We start from the raw sequence: 20,021 nt of genomic DNA, 5'->3' as shown, positions 1-20,021 counted from the left end.
CCCCTTTTAGACCGTGACCCCACTGGTGGGTAGGGACCGTCTCTAGATGTTGCCAACTTGGACTTCCCAAGCGCTTAGTCCAGCGCTCCGCACACAGTAAGCGCTCAATAAATACGATTGATGATGATGATGATGATGATACATCTCATTTTCCCCGTTCAGCCACGGTGCTTGCTCAAGGGAGGGGAAAGCAGAGGGGAGAGCAGAGCAGAGCCCGTCTCCCTGGACACAGGAATAACTTGAACATCACTGCCTCGGAAAGCCTCACACCTGGCCAACGGTGCCCCGAGTTGGAATCCGTTCCCAACTGACAAGGCGGAGAGAGAGAGCGAGTGTGTGTGTATAAAATGCCTCATGGCTGTGTACACGGCGTGTCCCCCACGGTGCAGCTGCTTTTCTCTTGGTCCCTCATGGGGTCTGCCGCCCCAGTGCCCCTCCCCAAACACTCACCACCGGTCCTGAGGCCAATCCCCATCGCAGGTTTCCCGACAGGGGAATCCAAGATGAGTCTTCCAAGATCTGGCCGTGCCCCCTCACCGGAGACACACGACCCACCCTCTCACAGACCCTTGCAGACCGCTGCTCCTCGCCGCCTTCCCTGCGGGGCATCGGTCCCCAGGAAGGGCGAAGAGCCCCTCGGGCCGGGCCCCCGGACTAGACCCCCAACCCTGGCACCGCCGTGACGAGGAGAATTTACAAAACGGATCTTTATTAAATCAAAGAAATCTCTGTTCGGTGGGTCCAGTAGGAAATAGAATATACAAAACTTTACATCCGTTCTCAGCCAAAGAAATGACATCCAGTTGCGGACAAGCTGGCGCTCGGTTTTTTTGGCAGACGACCCAGGGGTCATCTGGCTCCCCGGCGTGGCCCCGACCCGCCCAGGACCCCGGCCTCAAGTTTCCGGTCCGGCAGAAGGCCGGTTCGCAATCTAAACAATAACCTGCTAAGGAACCCAACTAGACCCCGAAGGGACTGGATGCTGGGCAATCCGACCGCCGTGCCCTCTCGGGGAAGAAGCGAGTGACCCCGGGGTGACGGGCGACGCCGATCGACCCTGCCCCCCGGGCTCTCGGTTTCTATACAAATATAAACTCTTCTAGGTTGTACAAATCCACGCGCTCCGGCAGCTTGAGCTGCGGGAAAGCTCCAATGGGACCGTGGGATTCTCACATTCGCGTGGTTGTCAGGGCAGCCCCACTTCCCCTTTTCCCAAAACTGGCCAACGGGCCACCGCAGGCCCGAGACCCGCCCGTCCGGGGCCCGCCTGGCTCCTCGAACGTCCTCGGTCAGCCACGCCGGGCTCCCGGGATGCTTTGGATGTTAAAAAGAGGGCTTTTTCCCGCAGTAAAACACCTCAAAAAGATCTATTTGCGCCTGGATAAAACATCGGCAGCTCCCCCGTGTCCCAGCTCTGGAAGAGACCCCCGGAACCGGCGGACGAGGGCTGGTGTGGAGGCCCCAGGCCCGGTGTGAGGCCTGTGGGGGACGGGGGGAGAATCCCGAAGGGGCCCTGGGCTCTCACATAAAGTCGTTCAGTTCTGCCTCCAAGGCCGCCGCCATCTCATCCGCCTCCGAGCTGCTCCCCTCCTCGTCCTCGTTGCTGGACTCTTTGCTGGACTCGCTAGCCACGTCCGCCTCGGGCCGCTTCCGCTTGTGCCCCCTGCGCGTGGGAACAAGGCGGGAAATGAGATCAGCGAGGGCACGTGCACGCAGGCACGCCTTCTCGCTCCCTCTTTCTCGCCGCAAAACCTAGCCCTGCAAGTAAAATGGAAAAACCACTTCTTTTGGGCCACGAGCCCCTTGAAAACGGAGAAACAATAATGATAATAATAATAATAACGATGACACTTGGGGCTTACTATGTGCCAGGCACTGTTCTAAGCACTGATGTAGATGCAAGATAATCAGGTTGGACACAGTCCCTGTCCCACATCGGGCTCACAGTCTTAATCACCATTTTACAGATGAGGTAACCGAGGTACAGAGAACTGAAGTGACTTGCACAGGGTCACAGTAGTGGAGCCGGGATTAGAACCCAGGTCCTTCTGACCCCCAGGACCAGGCTCTTATCCATTTTGCCACGCTGCTTCCCTGGTCATTTTGGTGGTGATGCCCAAACTTCCGCTGAGAGCTGAGAGTTTTTCCGATTGAACCGCGGCCAGGCTACGACAGGGGCACCAAAGTAGGGAGAGTCAAACAGCTATCAATCAATCGATCAATCGTGTTTATTGAGCGCTTACTGTGTGCAGAGCACTGGACTAAGCGCTTGGGAAGTACAAGTTGGCAACATAGAGAGCCAGTCCCTACCCAACAGTGGGCTCACAGTCTAAAAGAAGCAAGGAGAAGGCTGAGGAGCAGGTGGGCAAGGACAGGTAACTGACCCACTCTCAACTGAGAAGCAGCGTGGCACAGTGGGTATCATCATCATCAATCGTATTTATTGAGCGCTTACTGTGTGCAGAGCACTGTACTAAGCGCTTGGGAAGTACAAGTTGGCAACATATAGAGCCAGTCCCTACCCAACAGTGGGCTCACAGTCTAAAAGGGGGAATAATGGCATTTATTCAGTGCTTACTATGTGCAAAGCACTGTTCTAAGCACTTGGGAGGTTACAAGGGTAGAGCACGGACTTGGGAGTCGGAGGAACTGGGCTCTAATCCCGGCTCTGCTGTGAGACCACGGGCGAGTCACTTCACCCTTCTGTGCCTCAGTTACTATACCTGTACAATGGGGATTAAGACTGTGAGTCCCATGTGGGACACGGACTGTGTCCAACCTGATAAGCTTGTATCTCCCCAGCGCTTAGTACAGTGCCAGGCACAAAGTAAGCTCTTGATGTGTTGGCCCACTGCCCAGCCGGGCCAGTTAGAGAAATGAACCTGGTGAAAGGGACTGGAGGCCAGCAGAGAAACTCAATCCACACTTGGGAACTTTCTTCTGCCGACTCCAGCAGCCTCATTACGAACAAGACAAAGTATCCTGTCCTCCCTCTGGCTCCAGGCGCCCAGTATGTGCCACGGACCCGTGCACTTGGTACCCCGGCAGGATGGCTATTATCCATTAATCCGTCTTCCGATCAGTCGGTGGAAACTGCCCCGATGAGCCTTAGAAATAATAATAATTAAGCACTTACTATGTGCAAAGCACCGTTCTAAGCGCTGGGGAGGTTACAAAGTAATCAGGTTGTCCCACGGGGGGCTCACAGTCTTCGATGAGCCTTAGGAATAATAATAATTAAGCCCTTACTATGTGCAAAGCACCGTTCTAAGCGCTGGGGAGGTTACAAGGTAATCAGGTTGTCCCACGGGGGGCTCACAGTCTTCGATGAGCCTTAGGAATAATAATAATTAAGCACTGACTATGTGTAAAGCACCGTTCAAAGCGCTGGGGAGGTTACAAGGTAATCAGGTTGTCCCACGGGGGGGCTCACAGTCTTCATCTCCATTTTCCAGATGAGGTAACTGAGGCCCAGAGAAGTGAAGTGACTTGCCCAAAGTCACACAGCTAAGTGGCGGAGCCGGGATTTGAACCCGTGACCTCTGACTCCAAAGCCCGGGCTCTTTCCACTGAGCCACCCTGCTTCTCAAAGCCTTGCTTTCAAAGGGTGCGATTTCAAAATCCTAAAGACTCAGAAAGAGATATCTTAATTACACCAGAGATATCTTAATTACACGGGCAAGGGAGGAAATTCTCAAACCTCAGCCACACCCGTAGCACAACAAATGGGAGGTCACACCGTATTTAAAACGAGCCGTTTGTACATATTTATAACTCTATTTATTTATTTTACTTGTCCATATCTATTCTATTTATTTTATTTTGTTAGTATGTTTGGTTTTGTTCTCTGTCTCCCCCTTTTAGACTGTGAGCCCACTGTTGGGTAGGACTGTCTCTATATGTTGCCAATTTGCACTTCCCAAGCGCTTAGTACAGTGCTCTGCACATAGTAAGCGCTCAGTAAATACAATTGATGATGATGATGATGATAATTAGCTTTAAAGCAGAGAATAAAAAAACGGGATCACTGTTCAGAAAAAATGGGCTTGAAACATTTTCTCTCTCCCTCTCTAAATACCTACATAGGTAAGTAATCATTTTTTCCTTGCCTTTTTTTGGAGTCCATCTTTATTTTCCATGAATCAGAAGATTAATTATATACAGCAAATTATTGTAACATATATTACTGCACTGAATAATGCATCCTACTCCCTTTTAGTTTACTTCAAATCTTCAGTGGATTGTTAGAGCCTGAAAAATGGAATTTAAGAGTAGCCAATTACTGTTAGATTAATTAGTAACATTTCTCATTTTCTGAGCAAACACTTCTCAACAGAGAATGGCCTCCTGACCCTTCTTTGAATAACCTGAGTGAACTCTTAAAGCTTTTCAGGTTTACTCACAATGAAAAGAAACGCTATGCCAATTCCTCTGTTACGTCTACAAACCGGCTCGGTTCGACTTCTCTCTGGGCAATCGAACCAGGCGAGAGGATTATTTCCCATTAAAAATTCATCTTGTTCTATGAAGATTCGAACGCTGAGCTATTTCCTTGCGATTTTTGATCAACTGAACGCTCGGGGACAGTCCGTTGGGCTCTGGAAAGGAGAAATATTGTCCGTATATAGGACAGGGTGGAGGCTCTGGGGGGTTATAAAGAAGGTGCTTTGGTTTTGTTCTCCGTCTCCCCCTTTTAGACTGTGAGCCCACTGTTGGGTAGGGACTGTCTATGTTGCCAACTTGTACTCCCAAGCGCTTAGTACAGTGCTCTGCACACAGTAAGCGCTCAATAAATACGATTGAAAGAAAGAAGGATCTGACAGGGAGGCATTCACCGTAAACAGCAAAATTCAAGTTTACCCTCAGCTACACAGTCATCCACCTTGTCCCTTTCGTGTTCCTCCAAGCCTCACACCCCCAGAAAACACCCCCAGACAGAGGCAAACACAGCCTCTCATTCACCTCACCCCATCAACAGTAATTACCGAGTGCTTACTGTGTGCGGAGCACTGTGCTAAACGTCTGGGAGAGTCCAAGACGGTACCAAACTTACTCAGATTCAGCCTTCCCCTACCGTCTGCTGGTGCGGGGAGGCAGGTGTGATTTTTCCCTTCTTAACGTTAGCCAAGGACGCCAGGCTGGTGGAGGGCAGGGAATGCGTCTGTTTATTGTTCTATTTTACTCTCCCAAGTGCTTAGTACAGTGCTCTGCACACAGTGAGCACTCAACAAGTACCACTGACTGAATGGCCCTGATGGTGTGGAGAGCGGCCCGAAACCTGTTCCCTTCAGCAGTGATATACCGCAGCCTTTACTGTTTGTGTTTTGTCTTTGCTGCTAATTTATTGTTTCCGCTTTATTGATCGGTAATATACCGCGGCTCTTATTGTTTGTGTACCGTTGTTGCTCCTTATTATTTTCCGCCTAACTTATCCATCATATTCTGCAGCTCTTCCTCCGTTTTGTCTTTGCTGGTGAGCTGAAGCAGAGATGATAAATTCTTTCTGTCCTTGTGGGCCCGCTCTGGTTCCCCGCCCTTCGGACCCTAAGCCCACCGCTAACCCCGGCGGGCCCCGTGGCTGAAGGAGTAGCCTGGCCCCGCTTCCGCCGCCCGGGACTTGGCTGGCGCAGCGCTTTGCCCAAAGTGCTCATCAAATGCCATGAATAATGACGGTAATAAGAATACAATTCTTGGCGCGGGAATGGGGGGACGCGTGACCGCAGCTTACGGACCAGGTGGGGATCTGGGTTGTGTTAGCGGACGCTCGTCCTCCTCCAGAGCCTGCGAGTGAAGGGGGGAAGAAGCGGAGGCCGACGGGCCCTACCATCCCCTCTACCCCGGCCCGCGGGTGGCCACGGGCCGTTGTGGCCGGACGCCTGCCTTGGGAAGCGCACTGCGCTCCGCTGATTTTCCGCGAGCGCGGGCCGAGGCAGAAGCCGCCCATCGCCTCACTCCGTCCTGCGGTGCCACCTGCTTATTCTTTTTCTGCTTTTTTGTCGAGCGTTTACTATGTGCCAGGTGCTCTACTAAGTGCTGGGGTAGACACAATCAATCAATCAATCGTATTTATTGAGCGCTTACTGTGTGCAGAGCACTGGATTAAGCACTTGGGAAGTCCAAGTTGGCAACATAGAGAGACAGTCCCTACCGAACAGTGGGCTCGCAGGCTAATAAGGGGAGACAGAGAACAAGACCAAACATACTAACAAAATAAATAGGATAGGTACAAGTAAAATAAATAAATAGAGTAATAAATATGTATAAACATATATACAGGTGCTGTGGGGAAGGGAAGGGGGTAAGATGGGGGGGATGGAGAGGGGGACGAGGGGGAGAGGAAGGAAGGACACAAGATAATCCCTTGTCGGAGAAAGCAGTGTGGCTCCGTGGAAAGAGCCCGGGCTTTGCAGCTAGAGGTCATGGGTTCAAATCCCCACTCCGCCAACGGTCAGCTGTGTGACTCTGGGCAAGTCACTTATCTGGGCCTCATCTGTAAAATGGGGATTAAAACTGTGAGCCCCCAGTGGGGCAACCTGATCGCCTTGTAACCTCCCCAGCGCTTAGAACAGCGCTTTGCACATAATCAGCGCTTAACAAATACCATCATTATGATGTCCCACCTGCAGTCTTAATCCCCGGTTTACAGATAAGAAGACTGAGGCTCAGGGCAGAGGAGGGGCAGATTCGGGATCAGAACCCGGGTTCTCTGGCTCCCAGGCTCTTCCCACTAGGCCACACTGCTTCCCAGTCAGGCTTTTCACCTCGGGCGGGATCCGGTTTCCCCATCTGTGAAAACGGCCCGAGCTTCGGCTGGGCTCAGGTCAAATTAGGAAACCACAAAAGAACACCTTAGCTTTGCCTACTGCCCGTCTCCATCATTGCATAATTAATCCGAAAGGCCCAAAGATCCCATTTTGCAGACAGGAGATAATAATCTCCTTCATGTGAGCCTCTCGTGAGGGTAATTGAAGGTAACTAATTTCCAGCCCTTCACCACATACACCAACTGTTCTCCCAGGAAGGAAGGGAACCACGCTTTCTTACAAACAAACCATCTTTCTTACAAACAAACAGTCTGGGCAGGAACAAAGGAGCCGGGACATTCTCCAGAGAAAAGGGTGGCGCCTAGGGATATTGGCATCTGGGGAATCTTGGGATATGGGAATTCTCCTAGCAGAAGCCTGATTCCACCTAGGTTTTTGTGGCTCAACCACTGCAACTCGGTTACCGGATGTGTTAAATAATAGCGTGACGATGCTCACTGTTCTGAGACTTTTGGAGGAAGCCGTGCCTACAAAGGGTTTGAGCTTCGCCTCTCCGGGACCGCGGGTGAGTCATTTCCCTTCTCTGGGCCTCACTTACTTCATCTGTAAAACGGGGATTAAGACAGTGAGCCCTATGTGGCTCACGGGGATCGTTCCCAACCTGATTAACTTGTATCTCTTCCAGCGCTTAGTACGGAGCCTGGCACGTAGCAGCCGCTTAACAAACGCCATTGAAAAACAACAATCAAGAGCCAAGAGACGGGCTGGACGACGGCCTGGCCAGAGACAACCCTGTCAATGTTCTCATCGTGACCGGCTGTCCGGCCCCCGGACCCTTCGGGGAACTCCTGCTTGGGCCAAATGAGTCCAGGCCGTTGCAACTGTTCGTGCTACACTAAGGCAACAAAGACACAATTGAATCTCTGCCATCATGACGATCACTCTGCTCCCCTTCAAAGTCTAGCCTGTAAACTCGCTGTGGGCAGGGAATGTGTCTGTTATTATATTGCACCCACCCAAGTGCTAAATACAGTGCTCTGCATCCAGTACACTCCCAGGAAATACAATAATAATAATAATGGCTTTTATTAAGCACTTACTAGGTGCAGAGCACTGTTCTAAGCACTGGGGAGGTCACAAGGTGATCAGGTGGTCCCACGGGGGGCTCGCAGTCTTAATCCCCATTTTCCAGATGAGGTAACTGAGGCTCAGAGAAGTGACTCGCCCAAAGTCACCCAGCTGACAACTGGCAGAGCTGGGATTTGAACCCGTGACCTCTGACTCCAAAGCCCGGGCTCTTTCCCCTGAGCCACGCTGCTTCTCATACAGCATATCAGTTCTCTTATAACTGATTGATTTGAAGGCATATCTCTTCCAGGAGGCCTTCCCTGACTAAGCCCCTCATTTCCGCTTCTCCCGCAACCTCAGCGTCACCGTTCCCTTTGGATTGGCTCCTTTTATTCACCCCTCCCTCAGCCCCACAGCACTTTTGTCCACATCCCGAATTTACTTATATTAATATCTGCCTCCCCTTCTAGGCTCTAAGCTGGTTTGGGGCAGAGAAAGTATCTACCAACTCTTTTGCACTGTACTCTCCCAAGCGCTGAGTAGAGTGCACTTGGTAAGTGCTCAATATGACTGATTGATGCAAAAACACTAATAATAACAATGATAATAACGGTATTTGTTAAGCACTTTCCGGGCCCCAAGCACCATACTAAGTGCTAGAACTAGACACAAGATCACCCATCCACTTGAGGTCTGCAGTCTAACGGAAACAATCTCTGTGGTCAATCCCACAGAGGACTGAAAAAGACCGAACCACGACGAAACGGAGAGGAGACGACTCATTTTAGTTCTTTGTGTGGCAGCAGAGAGTGGGGTGACACTTTAGGGTGCTGTAGAGTTAAGGAGGACTCAGCCTGCACCCCCGTCCCTTCCCCAGCCCCAGCACAAAACTACTGGCTTTGACGTGGCCCGATTCGGTAGACGGAGGTGGCGGTCAAATGCACCTCGGAGGGTGTCCTTTCCTCGTGGTGTTTGGCGATGAAAAACACTGCTGGGAAATTAATACGGATGCTGGAGTTTATAAACGGCGGTCACTTAAGAAGTAGTTTCTGGTAACCATGGAAATGAGAAGTAGAGCCAAGCATGCGCAACGGCAGTGTTGGTGGAACATTCATTCATTCGTGGTCGTATTTACTGAACACTTACTGTGTGCCCAGCACTATACTGAGCGCTGGGGAAATACAAATCGGCAACATATAGAGACGGTCCCTACCCAACAACGGGCTCACAGTCTAGAAGGGGGAGATAGACCAAAAAAAAAAAAAAGTAGACAGGTGTCAATACCGACAGAATAAACAGAATTATAGCTATACACACACATTAATAAAATAGAGTAATAAATATGTGCAAATAAGCACAAGTGCTGTGGGGAGGAGAAGGGGAAAGGGCGGGGGGATGATCTGTATCTACCCCAGCACTTAGAACAGTGTTTGACACATAGTAGGCATTTAACCATGAAATCATAAAACTATCAAGGTTCTGAAACTCACCTTTAAAATAAACAGTATGACCACCTCCTGTCCACATCTGTTTTATTTTAATGTCCCCCTCTAGACCATCAGCTCCTTGTGGGGCAGGGACGGTGTCCACCAACTCTACTACACTGTACTATCCCAAGTGCTTCGTACAGTGATCTGCACGCAAGAAGTGCTCCAATACGATTGACTGATTGCAATGAATTCAAGGGAATGAACCCCCCGGGGTCCTGGCACTGCCAACAGGCTCGGCGAGCCGCCCTGCCCGCTGGGACCGAAGCCGTCCGCGCCCGACCGCCCGCCCCTCCGCACGTTTCCAATCCGCCAGCCAGCCCCTGGATAGATGCCCTCGGAGATCCGGAGCCACGTCCCAGGAGCGATCCTGTTCTCCCGTGGCCGGTGACCACGTCCATGCCACCCCCCCAGGGTGCCCCCGCTTCTCAGGGGTCCCCTTTGCAGATGAAAACCGGTCAAGGCGCTGCCTGACAACCCCACCGGGCGGGAAAATGATGAGGCCGGCCCGCGGGCCACCCCCACCTCAACTCCGTGACCTGGCTCGCTACCGTGGCCACGGATAAAAAAAACTTGGCCTTTATCTACAGTCCCGTTTCTTTAGAGAAAGTGCTCGCAGATTTGAGAAAGATGGGACACACCGTTCTTTACCCGAACTGCCCTTGCATCCACTCGGTGAAATGAAATTTGGAGGAGGAGTGTGGTTCTGATTAAGTAAACAGATGAGCTCTTCAGCAAGTCTCACGACCAGCCACGGTCACTGCCTGTGTTGGACTCGCCCCCGAGGTTTTAAAAGCAAGGCACACCCCAACTTCTTCCAAAGCAGGCGGGTCGGGGACCCTTCAGCTTGGCAGATGGGAAGCGGTGGCTTTGGCTCCCTGTGGGTGCCCGGGGCAGCCCCCTTTCCCGTTTTCCCACTTGCCTGCCCCAAATTAATACCAAGACGAATCCTGGGGGCTCGGGCCAACAGGTGCACAGAGCGTATTCTCCTTCCCTGCAGTAAATCAAGAGGCCTCCACAGATGGCAGGAAAGCCCCGTCTGTACCTTCAAGCGAACCGAACAACAAATCCGGGCTGTTCGAACGTCACCCCTGAGGACCGAGAGCTCGTAAATCTCGATGTTCTGGTTTTTTATCGGCGTCTTTCCAGTGAGCACGTCGACTCTCTTTCGGCCGCGCTGCTTTCCCTCGCCAAGCCCAGGCCGGCCGGACCCGTGGCGTACTCCCCACAGGTATGACGGCCTCGGCGGCTCCGACCGGGTGCCGCCCCCAGGGCTGGCATCATCTTGACCGAAACGGTGCCCGCGGTCAAGCCGGGCAAGCAGCCGTCCGGCTCCCAAGGCCTGCAACCCCCGGGACTCCCCCAGGCCCGTCAGGGAGGGCTCGGAAACAGCAGTGAGAGCCGGGGGCAACGATGTGGATCTGGTCCATTCCCCATCGGGAACTACCTTGTGCCTCCCAGAGCTCCTGCAGTGGGGCCTTCCAATGAAATGATAATAATAATGATAAAGATGGCATTTGTGAAGCACTTACTATATGCCAGGCACAAACCCCCAACCCAAGGCCCGCCCTGAGCCTTCCTCCGTGTGATGTCCGTCACAGACGCAGCCCCCATGCCCCAGGAGAGCCGGCCAGCGGTGTGCCCGAGTCTCTGCCCTGTATTTAGAGATCAACCCTGTCTCACAAGTCTTCTCTTAAGGTGTCGGGGCTTGGCAGCACTTTAATGTGCTTAGTACAGTGCTTTGCACACAGTAAGCACTTAATAAACAGAGAGAGAGACAAACACACATGCACACAAACTGCACTGGGGTTATGGGCATGCTCACTCTCACCCACTGAGAGAAGCACAAATATCACAGACCCTGGCTGCTCAGAGAAACTCTAATAATAATAATAATGATGACGGCATTTATTAAGCGCTTACTATGCGCAAAGCACTGTTCTAAGCGCTGGAGAGGTTACAAGGTGATGAGGTTGTCCGACGCGGGGCTCACAGTCTTCACCTCCATTTTACAGATGAGGGAATTGAGGCCCGGAGAAGTGAAGTGACTTGCCCAAAGTCGCCCAGCTGACAAGTGGCGGAGCCGGGATTTGAACCCGTGACCTCTGACTCCAAAGCCCGGGCTCTTTCCACTGAGCCACGCTGCTTCTCTAGCACATAATATGACGTGACCCACTGTGGGGGTGAGTCTCTCTCACTTGTTCCTTCGCTCAAAGAATCTTGGGGAAGCAGCGTGGCTCAGTGGAAAGAGCCCGGGCTTTGGAGTCAGAGGTCACGGGTTCGAATTCCGCTCCACCACGTCTGCTGTGTGACCTTGGGCAAGTCACTTAACTTCTCTGAGCCACACTTCCCTCATCTGTAAAATGGGGATTAAGACTGTGAGCCCCACGTGGGACAGCTTGATCACCTTGTATCCCCCCCAGCGCTTAGAACAGTGCTCTGCACATAGTAAGCGCTTAATAAATGCCATTATTATTATTATTATTACTTGGGGCACTTTTGGCGGCCTGGTGGAAAAAGGCGTAGGACCAGGAGTCAGGAAATCTGGGTTCTAATCCCGATTCCCCCACTCACCTGCTGTGTGACCTAGGCCAAGTCACTTTGCCCTCTCTGCGCCTCTGCTTCCTCATTTGTAAAATGGGGATTAAATTCCTGATCCCTCTTCCACGTAGATTATGAGCCCCCTTTGGGACAGGGACTGAGTCCAACCTAATTAGCTCGTATTTAGTGCTTAGAACGGTGCTGGACATATAATAAGCGCTTAATACCATAATAAGAAAAAGTGAAGAACCAACATAGTAAGCACTGAACAAATCCCACCACGATTATTACGCAGTACTTTGTCTATCTGCCTGACACAATAGCAGGTACGGGAGAAACATCAGAGAGAGGAAGCCGCCGAGCAGGCACTGGGAAGAAGAAAAACATTTCAATGAAATGGAGAAGCCCATCGTGAACCGTGTTATCATGCCAACAATCTCCTGTGAAATACGGAGTGTGAACGGAGAGCACACAACTGCTTCCACTGGTCTTTCCCGATGTGTTAATGACAGGATTATGCGCTAACTGGCCAGGGTTTCTGGCTGGAGAATTCAGTTGACTCATTTCCCAGAGGCCTGTGCCTAACTTCAACGCCAAAAATGTTGAGCCCATACCGAGGTGTGTCAGAGGGTTTGCCGATGAAAAACCAGCCCACTCCCATCTCTCCAATCACAACGGGGGCTTGTTTTTCCAGCTTTGGAAAACAAGCGTATCTGTTGAGTACATACTGCATGCACGGCACTATACTGAGTGCTTGGAAGAGGACAACAGAGAAGACACGTTCCCTGCCCGCAACGGGTGTACGGTCTAGTGGGAGGAAATACTTGTCCTGTCCTCTTCCCCCTCCCTCTTTGGGAGGGAGCACCAAATGTCCCAATTCCCACTAGTATCACGACTCCCGTGACCAGCTCTAGGTTCCTTGGTGGTTCTCACGAGCGTTAATTTCAGTGTTGGATGAGATCTGACCCAACCTGGTTCTTGCCCCTTATACGGACAATGACTCTGGCATCCTCATGATGCAGAATTTCTAGCTAGAATAAAATATCTTTTCATTTGCCGTCACCCTCTGTTTCATCATCCCTTCTTTTCTTCTAGGCCAAAAAACACACCTTTTTATCCAGCAGCCCGGAGTCTGAGGGTACACGGAAGATGACGGAAAATACGAAGGGCAGAAGATTAACTAGGACAGAAGGAACGCAACCGAACACAAAAAAAGGCCAACCTTGACAAAAATTCATTAAATGCTATGCTAACGTCCCTTCCCTAGCAGAAGAATGGTGTCCAAGGAAGCTCTGTCTTCCTTCCCAGACTTTGCAGACCCAGAAGAGGAAGCCAACACCCAGTTTTACAGGTCAATAACAGCCTGAGGAAGAGAGAGCCCCATCATTTTCTACTGAGTCCAGGAGACCCAGTTGGGGCTTTACTGAGAGGAAAACTTGTGCCGTGGCTGCGACACAAGATCGGGGTGGGTGGAATGGGAAACCCCAATATTCCCGGGGACTTGTGTTCTCTTCAACAGTTTTTAGACTGTGAGCCCACTGTTGGGTAGGGACTGTCTCTATATGTTGCCAACTTGTACTTCCCAAGCGCTTAGTACAGTGCTCTGCACACAGTAAGCGCTCAATAAATACGATTGATTGATTGATTGATTCAACGGTTCCCACCGTGCCTCCCCATGGGATCCATGTCAATGCCTAGAAGGCAAGAAGCAGCAAGGACTAGTGGACAGAGCCCAGGCTTGGGCGTCAGAAGGACCTGGGTTCTAATCCTGGCTGCGCCACTTGTCTTCCGTGTGACCTCGGGGCGGTCACTTCACTCCTCTGGGCCGCATCTCTAAAATAGGGATTAAGACCGAGAGCCCCATGAGGGGCAGTCCACGTCCAGTTGAACAACCTGATCAACTTGCCGACTTGTACTTCCCAAGCGCTTAGTACAGTGCTCTGCACACAGTAAGCGCACAATAAATACGACTGAATGAATCTGCCCAAGCGCTTAAAACAGCGCCAGGCACAGAGAAAGCACTTTTTTTTAAAATGGCATTTATTAAGCGCTTACTGTGTGCAAAGCACTGTTCTAAGCCCTGGGGAGGTTACAAGGTGATCAGCTTGCCCCACGGGGGGCTCACAGTCTTAGTCCCCATTTTACAGATGAGGGAACTGAGGCAACAGAGAAGTTAAGTGACTTGCCCAAAGTCACACAGCTGACACGCGGCGGAGCTGGGACTTGAACCCATGACCTCCACCTCCAAAGCCGGTGCTCTTTCCACTGAGACACACTGCTTCTCTGGTACTTAACAAATACCACTTTAAAAAAAAGCATAAGAATACCACCACCTTGGGTTTGCAGAAGGCCAAATGGACTGGGTAGGGAATTTTTCTTTTCTTTTTCTCTCATCTGTTCCTCCACCCATCCATCAACCCACCGGCATCTTTATAGAAAGGGAAGATACTCAAACGGTCAGGGGAATTAATTTACAGACTGAAGTACAAAGGCCACGGTGCAAATGGCCACGAGCTGAAGAGCAATCTCCCACTAGATCATCATCAATCGTATTTATTCGTTGCAGCTTCTAAGGGATGAATCGGGGATGGATCTCCCGGCAGCCTTCAGGCAGGCTGAACTCAGTGCTCTGCACACAGTCAGCGCTCAATAAACACGACTGAATGGATGAATGAATGAACAGGTGCTTTGTTGCTTCAGTGGAAAATTTGGAACCGTCCAAGACGAAGACAGGCCCCGTGCTTTACCCAGGGTCGTAAACAGGAAGCCACATTCCGAATTCCTAGTCAGGCATTATTCATTCAATCGTATTTACTGAGTGCTTACCGTGTGCAGAGCACTTGGGAAGTACAAATCATCAACATATAGAGATGGCTATTGATAATATCAAAGGGGAGTCTCTCCATTAAAAATCATCTATTAATCTGTGGCTGAGAAAACATTTAGAATCACCCCACACATCACAATGACCTTTGAAGATTGCGCATTTTTAGTTTCTCTAAATGAAAAATACAGCGCCTTTTACAATAACACCCGCCAAATAGTCCAACTATAGGGCATTCGTTCTATGTGCCTCTTTAAATACTGCAACTGTACTCCTCAAGTGGTGGAAGGAATGGAAGGTGAATTAGAGGAGAAATCACAGATTATCTTGGGCCTCAAAGGCAGCCGGGAGAGGGAAGGGGGCGGCTTTGAAGGAAGTGGGGAGAAGGAGTGGAGGGGGTGAGTGAGGAGAGGGAAAGGAGGAAGCAGGCCGTTAAGGGAGAGGAGGAGGAGGAGGAAAACGCTCCATTTGGCTCGCAGGGAGCCGCCGAAATGGCGGTCCTGGGTGCGACTCCCTTAGCAGAATTCCAACGGGCACAAAAGTCTTCATAAATAGGTCGCGGAAACCTTCCCCTGGCAGGGACTGCGTTAGATATCGGAACTGCTTCTGAACACACGAGAACTCCTAAAATAAACTGGGTTTTCAAGAGAAACTGCACATTCCGGGAGGGTCATCAGATGAAGCTATACATTGCCAGCACCGGGCTTGTACACGAAAGGCCAAGCAGAAGACAATCCATAAGGCCACTATTCGTACAGAGGGGCTATTGAGATTTTAATCCAACTTTGAAAAAACGTTGCAAACTGCATCTGCCGGGCAGCTGCTTCAGTGGAATAAGAAAGAGCGGATCTGCCCTCTTTTCCCCCACCTCTTGTCTTTCTCCCAGTCCTCTCAAACAAGGGGGAATGCCAACAACAGAAGGAGTCGGAATAGCTTAAAGGAATCGAACGGCCCAGCCCAGAAGATTCAGAAACCGTCCCTGTGGCTTCCCGTAAACCGATTTCAAGACTGCAACTCTTAAAGAAACTTTCTGCAACAAGAGATCGAGGGGGATGTGGATGGGAAGACGTACAGGCTGATGGAGATGGATGAGGAAGGAGGAGGGCAGATCGTGATTGGAGTTACACAGATACCGGAGAGGACGGCAGAGGAGATGGAATAGTAATAATAATAATAATTATGGCATTTGCTAAGCGCTTATTGGGCGCAGAGGGGTCCCACTGGGAGTGTGGGGATGGAGAGAATCAATCAATCAATCGTATTTATTGAGCGCTTACTATGTGCAGAGCACTGTACTAAGCGCTTGGGAAGTACAAATTGGCAACACATAGAGACAGTCCCTACCCAACAGTGGGCTCACAGTCTAAAAGGGGGAGACAGAGAACAGAACCAAACATACCAACAAAATAAAATACATAGGATAGAAATGTACAAGTAAAATAAATAAATAAATAAATCATAAATAAATAGAGTAATAAATATGTACAACCATAGAGAGAAGGCAGGCATCAGTGAGGGAACGGGCAAGGAAGCCTGAGTAGAGATTCTCAGCTCAGACCACCACCACTCAGCCCCACGGAGTGTACCCTTACCCGTCGGGAGGTGACGGGAGAGATATTCGACTGGTTTAAGTCCCCCGTGTTTTCACAGTCCTTGATCTGGCTGCACCCCACTTCCTCTACAGATTCTATCACCAAGCCAAAAGCGACAGAAGAGAGCACACATGCATAATTTATGAAAACCCACATGAACGAGTTGGACGCTGCTGGTAAAGCATATTCGCTGAATACCCACCCGCCAGCTCCTGGCACCGAAGACTGGCCTCTTTCAAGGTCAATCCTGCCACGTGTCGCGGCTCTCGGGAGGTGGAGGGGTGCGCGGCCGCCCCCAAACCAGAGACCGGGTCGCTTTCACCCGAAGCACGGGCCTCACCCACAAACCCCAGGTTCTGCCATTTGAAGCCAGGAGACAACGGTACTCGGGTGCCCAAAGTCCCCAAACTTTCATTCTCGGCTCTCTTATTTGGCACGTTTGAAATTTGTTCCCAAGACCCCAACGACTGGCACAGTCTGGGTGGCAACTCCAAAACCCACAGTGTTTCTTTCTTTCTACCCAGCTGGCCCTGGTTTGCCAGGGGGACGTGGTCTATCCATCCGCATCGCCTTCAGATCTTGCCTCTGCTGGTGAGTCTGGCTGTCTGACCATCGGTCCTGCGTCCGGGCACAGGTGAAGGATGACGGACCCTGGTGGCCCTGATTTCTCTGCCCCGAGAACCGCACGCCCTGTGTGCCCCCACTTACTCCCAGGTCAGGCTGGTCTCCGTTGCAGAAATAAAGCCTGCTATGCCCCTCGCCCCGGCTTCTTAAGGTTTTTGAGAAGGGGAAGGCCGGCAGGTGCCACGTTGGACATCCCTCCCGAACAATTGTGCGTGCGCTCCGGGCGCCTGACAACACTGCACTCCATTAGGGCAGGAACCCTGTCTACCAACTCTATTGTTTTGTACTCTCCCCAGTATTTAGCACAGGGCCCTGCACAGAAAAGCACTCAGAAAATACCTTTGAACAACAGCTCAAGGTCATTATGTTGTCCACAGGCCCAGGAAGGAAGAACAGCCCAGACATCCTCTGAGGGCTTATGTAGCAGTGGGAGGGGGACAGAGGGAGGACTCAAAAAAAACCTCCACCCTCTCAATCAACTCGAAACGGCAACTTTCCCCTAGTTTTCTCCCCGTTCCTAATACCGAGGATCGTGATTAAATTGCACTCACTAAAAGCCAGGCCCTCCTGAAGTGTGCTAAGTGCTCCCAAATTCTCAGAACCCGTAGGTAAGAGGAGCTAAAATTACCCGGCAACACACAACACTTCTGTGCTTCCTCCTACCACAACAGCGGAGTGGGCAGTGGGGGGAGGGCGGGGGGAGCGTGGGGGGCATCTGGCTTTCAAACGGAGCTGACTGCAAGAAAATAACGAGGCCTCAGAGCTGGCAGTGGCGTTTGGTTTCTGTCAGGGAGCTCAGAATCGGCCCTGAAGAAAGGGAAAAGGGGTGGGGGTGGGACTGAGGGAAACTCAAGCGTCTTAGGTTGGGGACTTTGACGAGACACACCCCCTTTAAGACGAACGTGGTATTTCCGGCGGAGAACAAAGCCGGGTTTCACTCGAGCAACCCCCAAATTTTCTATTTTGAGCCCCTGATTTTAGAGTGGAACGACTGGAATTTAAAGTCGGGGCCCCGGGATCTGACTGAACCCCCCCGCTCCGCTGCCAGCCCGAAAGAAGGGCACGCTCCGCTAGCTGGGCTTCTCCGATGCGGAACACGCCTGGCATGGCAACGGCAACGGGAAGCAGCGTGGTCTACTGGAAAGAGCCCGGGCTTTGGAGTCAGAAGTCATGGGTTCAAACCCCGGCTCCGCCACTTGCCTGTCGTGTGACCATGGGCAAGTCACTTCACTTCCCTGGGTCTCAATTTCCTCGGCTGCAAAATGGGGATTCGATACCCGTTCTCCCTCTTCAGCTGGAACGGACGCTCGCTGTGGGCAGGGAATGTGTCTGTTTATTGCTACAGTGTAATAACAGTAATTTTGGTATTTCTTAAGCGCTTACTCTGTGCAAAGCACGGTTCTAAGTGCTGGGGAGGATACAGGGTGATTAGGTTGTTCCATGTGGGGCTCACGGCCTTCAGCCCTATTTTACAGATGAGGTAACTAAGGCCCGGAGAAGTTAGGTGACTTGCCCAAAGTCACACAGCTGACAAGCGGCGGGGCCGGGATCTGAACCCATGACCTCTGACTCCCAAGCTCGTGCTCTTTCCACTGAGCCACGCTGTGTACTCTCTCAAGCGCTTAGTACATGCTTTGCACACAGTAGGAGATCAATAAATACGATTCAACTGTGAGCCCCATGTGGGACAGGCACTGTATCCAGCCTGATTATCTCGTGCCCACCCCAGCATTTAGAAGAGTGCTCAAAACATAGGATGCATTTAACAAATACTATAAACCATCTCCCCCCGACTAAAAAAAAAACCCCAAAAACAACAACGACCAAAAAAAAGGGGTTCCTAAAAGAAATCCAGCTCGTGGCTGCATTGCCAGTTAGTTACTGAGCACTTACTAGGTGCAGAGCATAAGATAGCAAAGAAAAATGTATAAGACACGATCCTTCTTTCGTGGGATTTATAATCTCATGGGAGACAGGGCCGGACCCAATTTAAACGCAGCCATGGGAACATGAGTAATTAATTAATCAGGCACGTTGAACTGAGCGCTCACTTTGTGTGCAGCACTGTACGAAGCATTTGGGAAGCTCACAGCTTCTAGACTGTGAGCCCACTGTTGGGTAGGGACCATCTCTATATGTCGCCAACTTGGACTTCCCAAGCGCTTAGGACAGCGCTCTGCACGCAGTAAGCGCTCAATAAATACGATTGAATGAATGAATGAATTTGGGGGAGTACAGTACAACAGAGTTGGCAGACATGATCCCTGCCCACAAGGAGTTTTCAATCTAGAGGAAGACTCAGAGGGTAAATATAATCATTAACCCAGAAGCAAACCAAAAAAAAAAAGTGAATGGGACAGAAAAAAGGACTGAGGCGGATGGGAGGACCAGACGGGGGCTGGTCCGGGAAGTCTGCCTGGAGGAGGGAGCTTTTCTAAGGAGGCTCTGAGTGGGATGAGGGATAGGCTTTCCAGGATTTGATGGGGAGGTGTCAGGGACGGGAGAGTCGAGAACGACACCCGGTTAGGAGGTTGGCTGGAGGGGAGGGAAGGGGGAGAATCACGGTATATGTGGATTGGGGAAAAAGTGGAAAGGTGAGAAGCTGGAGACAGACAAGTGGAACCTTTGGACTCTGCTTTCCGCTATTTGGAGCAACCTAATTCTTTGTATTCGGGTGTCCCCGCTCTCCGCACCCCAGTCCCATTTCACCACCTGAGGGAAATGGGAAGACTCACTTTGGAAAGACTCTACAAGCCCGACTTCCTGCCACTGCCGCCTCCCAGACAGAATCCCCTTCCGGAGCACCAAGTGTATCAGAAGAGCGAGGGCACGGGTAGGGACCTGTGAAGACTTCCCGACAATCAGGCCAAAAGGAAAGAAATCCCAGGCCACCGGTCTTTCACTCTGGGTTTTAATCCAGTGCTCAAAATGTGTTAGGACGATCGGGGAATTCATTCATTCATTCATTCAATCGTCTTTATGGAGCGCTTACTGTGTGCACAGCACTGTACTAAGCGCTTGGGAAGTACAAGTTTGGATGGTCCCTACCCAACAGCGGGGCTCACAGTCTAGAAGGGGGAGACAGACAACAAACCAAAACATTTAAACCAAATAAATAAAA

General features: G+C 51.0%; 1 protein-coding gene across 3 annotated transcripts in view; it reads right to left on the bottom strand.

Moving 5' to 3' along the window:
• Positions 1-692: 692 nt before the first annotated feature.
• CTDP1 (CTD phosphatase subunit 1) overlaps positions 693-20,021 on the bottom strand; it is a 78,222-nt gene continuing 58,893 nt past the window's right edge. For 2 of the 3 annotated variants that reach the window (XM_038771225.1, XM_038771223.1), the window contains one exon: positions 693-1,663. In XM_038771225.1, coding sequence (XP_038627153.1) covers positions 1,522-1,663 — 142 coding nt within the window. In that variant the 3' untranslated portion in view covers positions 693-1,521. The remainder of the gene's footprint in view (positions 1,664-20,021) is intronic. The other variant, XM_038771226.1, reaches the window with a different exon arrangement.

The sequence above is a fragment of the Tachyglossus aculeatus genome, chromosome X2, assembly GCF_015852505.1.
Source record: "Tachyglossus aculeatus isolate mTacAcu1 chromosome X2, mTacAcu1.pri, whole genome shotgun sequence".
In the NCBI taxonomy this organism is placed as follows: domain Eukaryota; kingdom Metazoa; phylum Chordata; class Mammalia; order Monotremata; family Tachyglossidae; genus Tachyglossus; species Tachyglossus aculeatus.
Note: the sequence above shows the minus strand (reverse complement) of the source record. Positions and strands in the feature narration are given on the sequence as shown.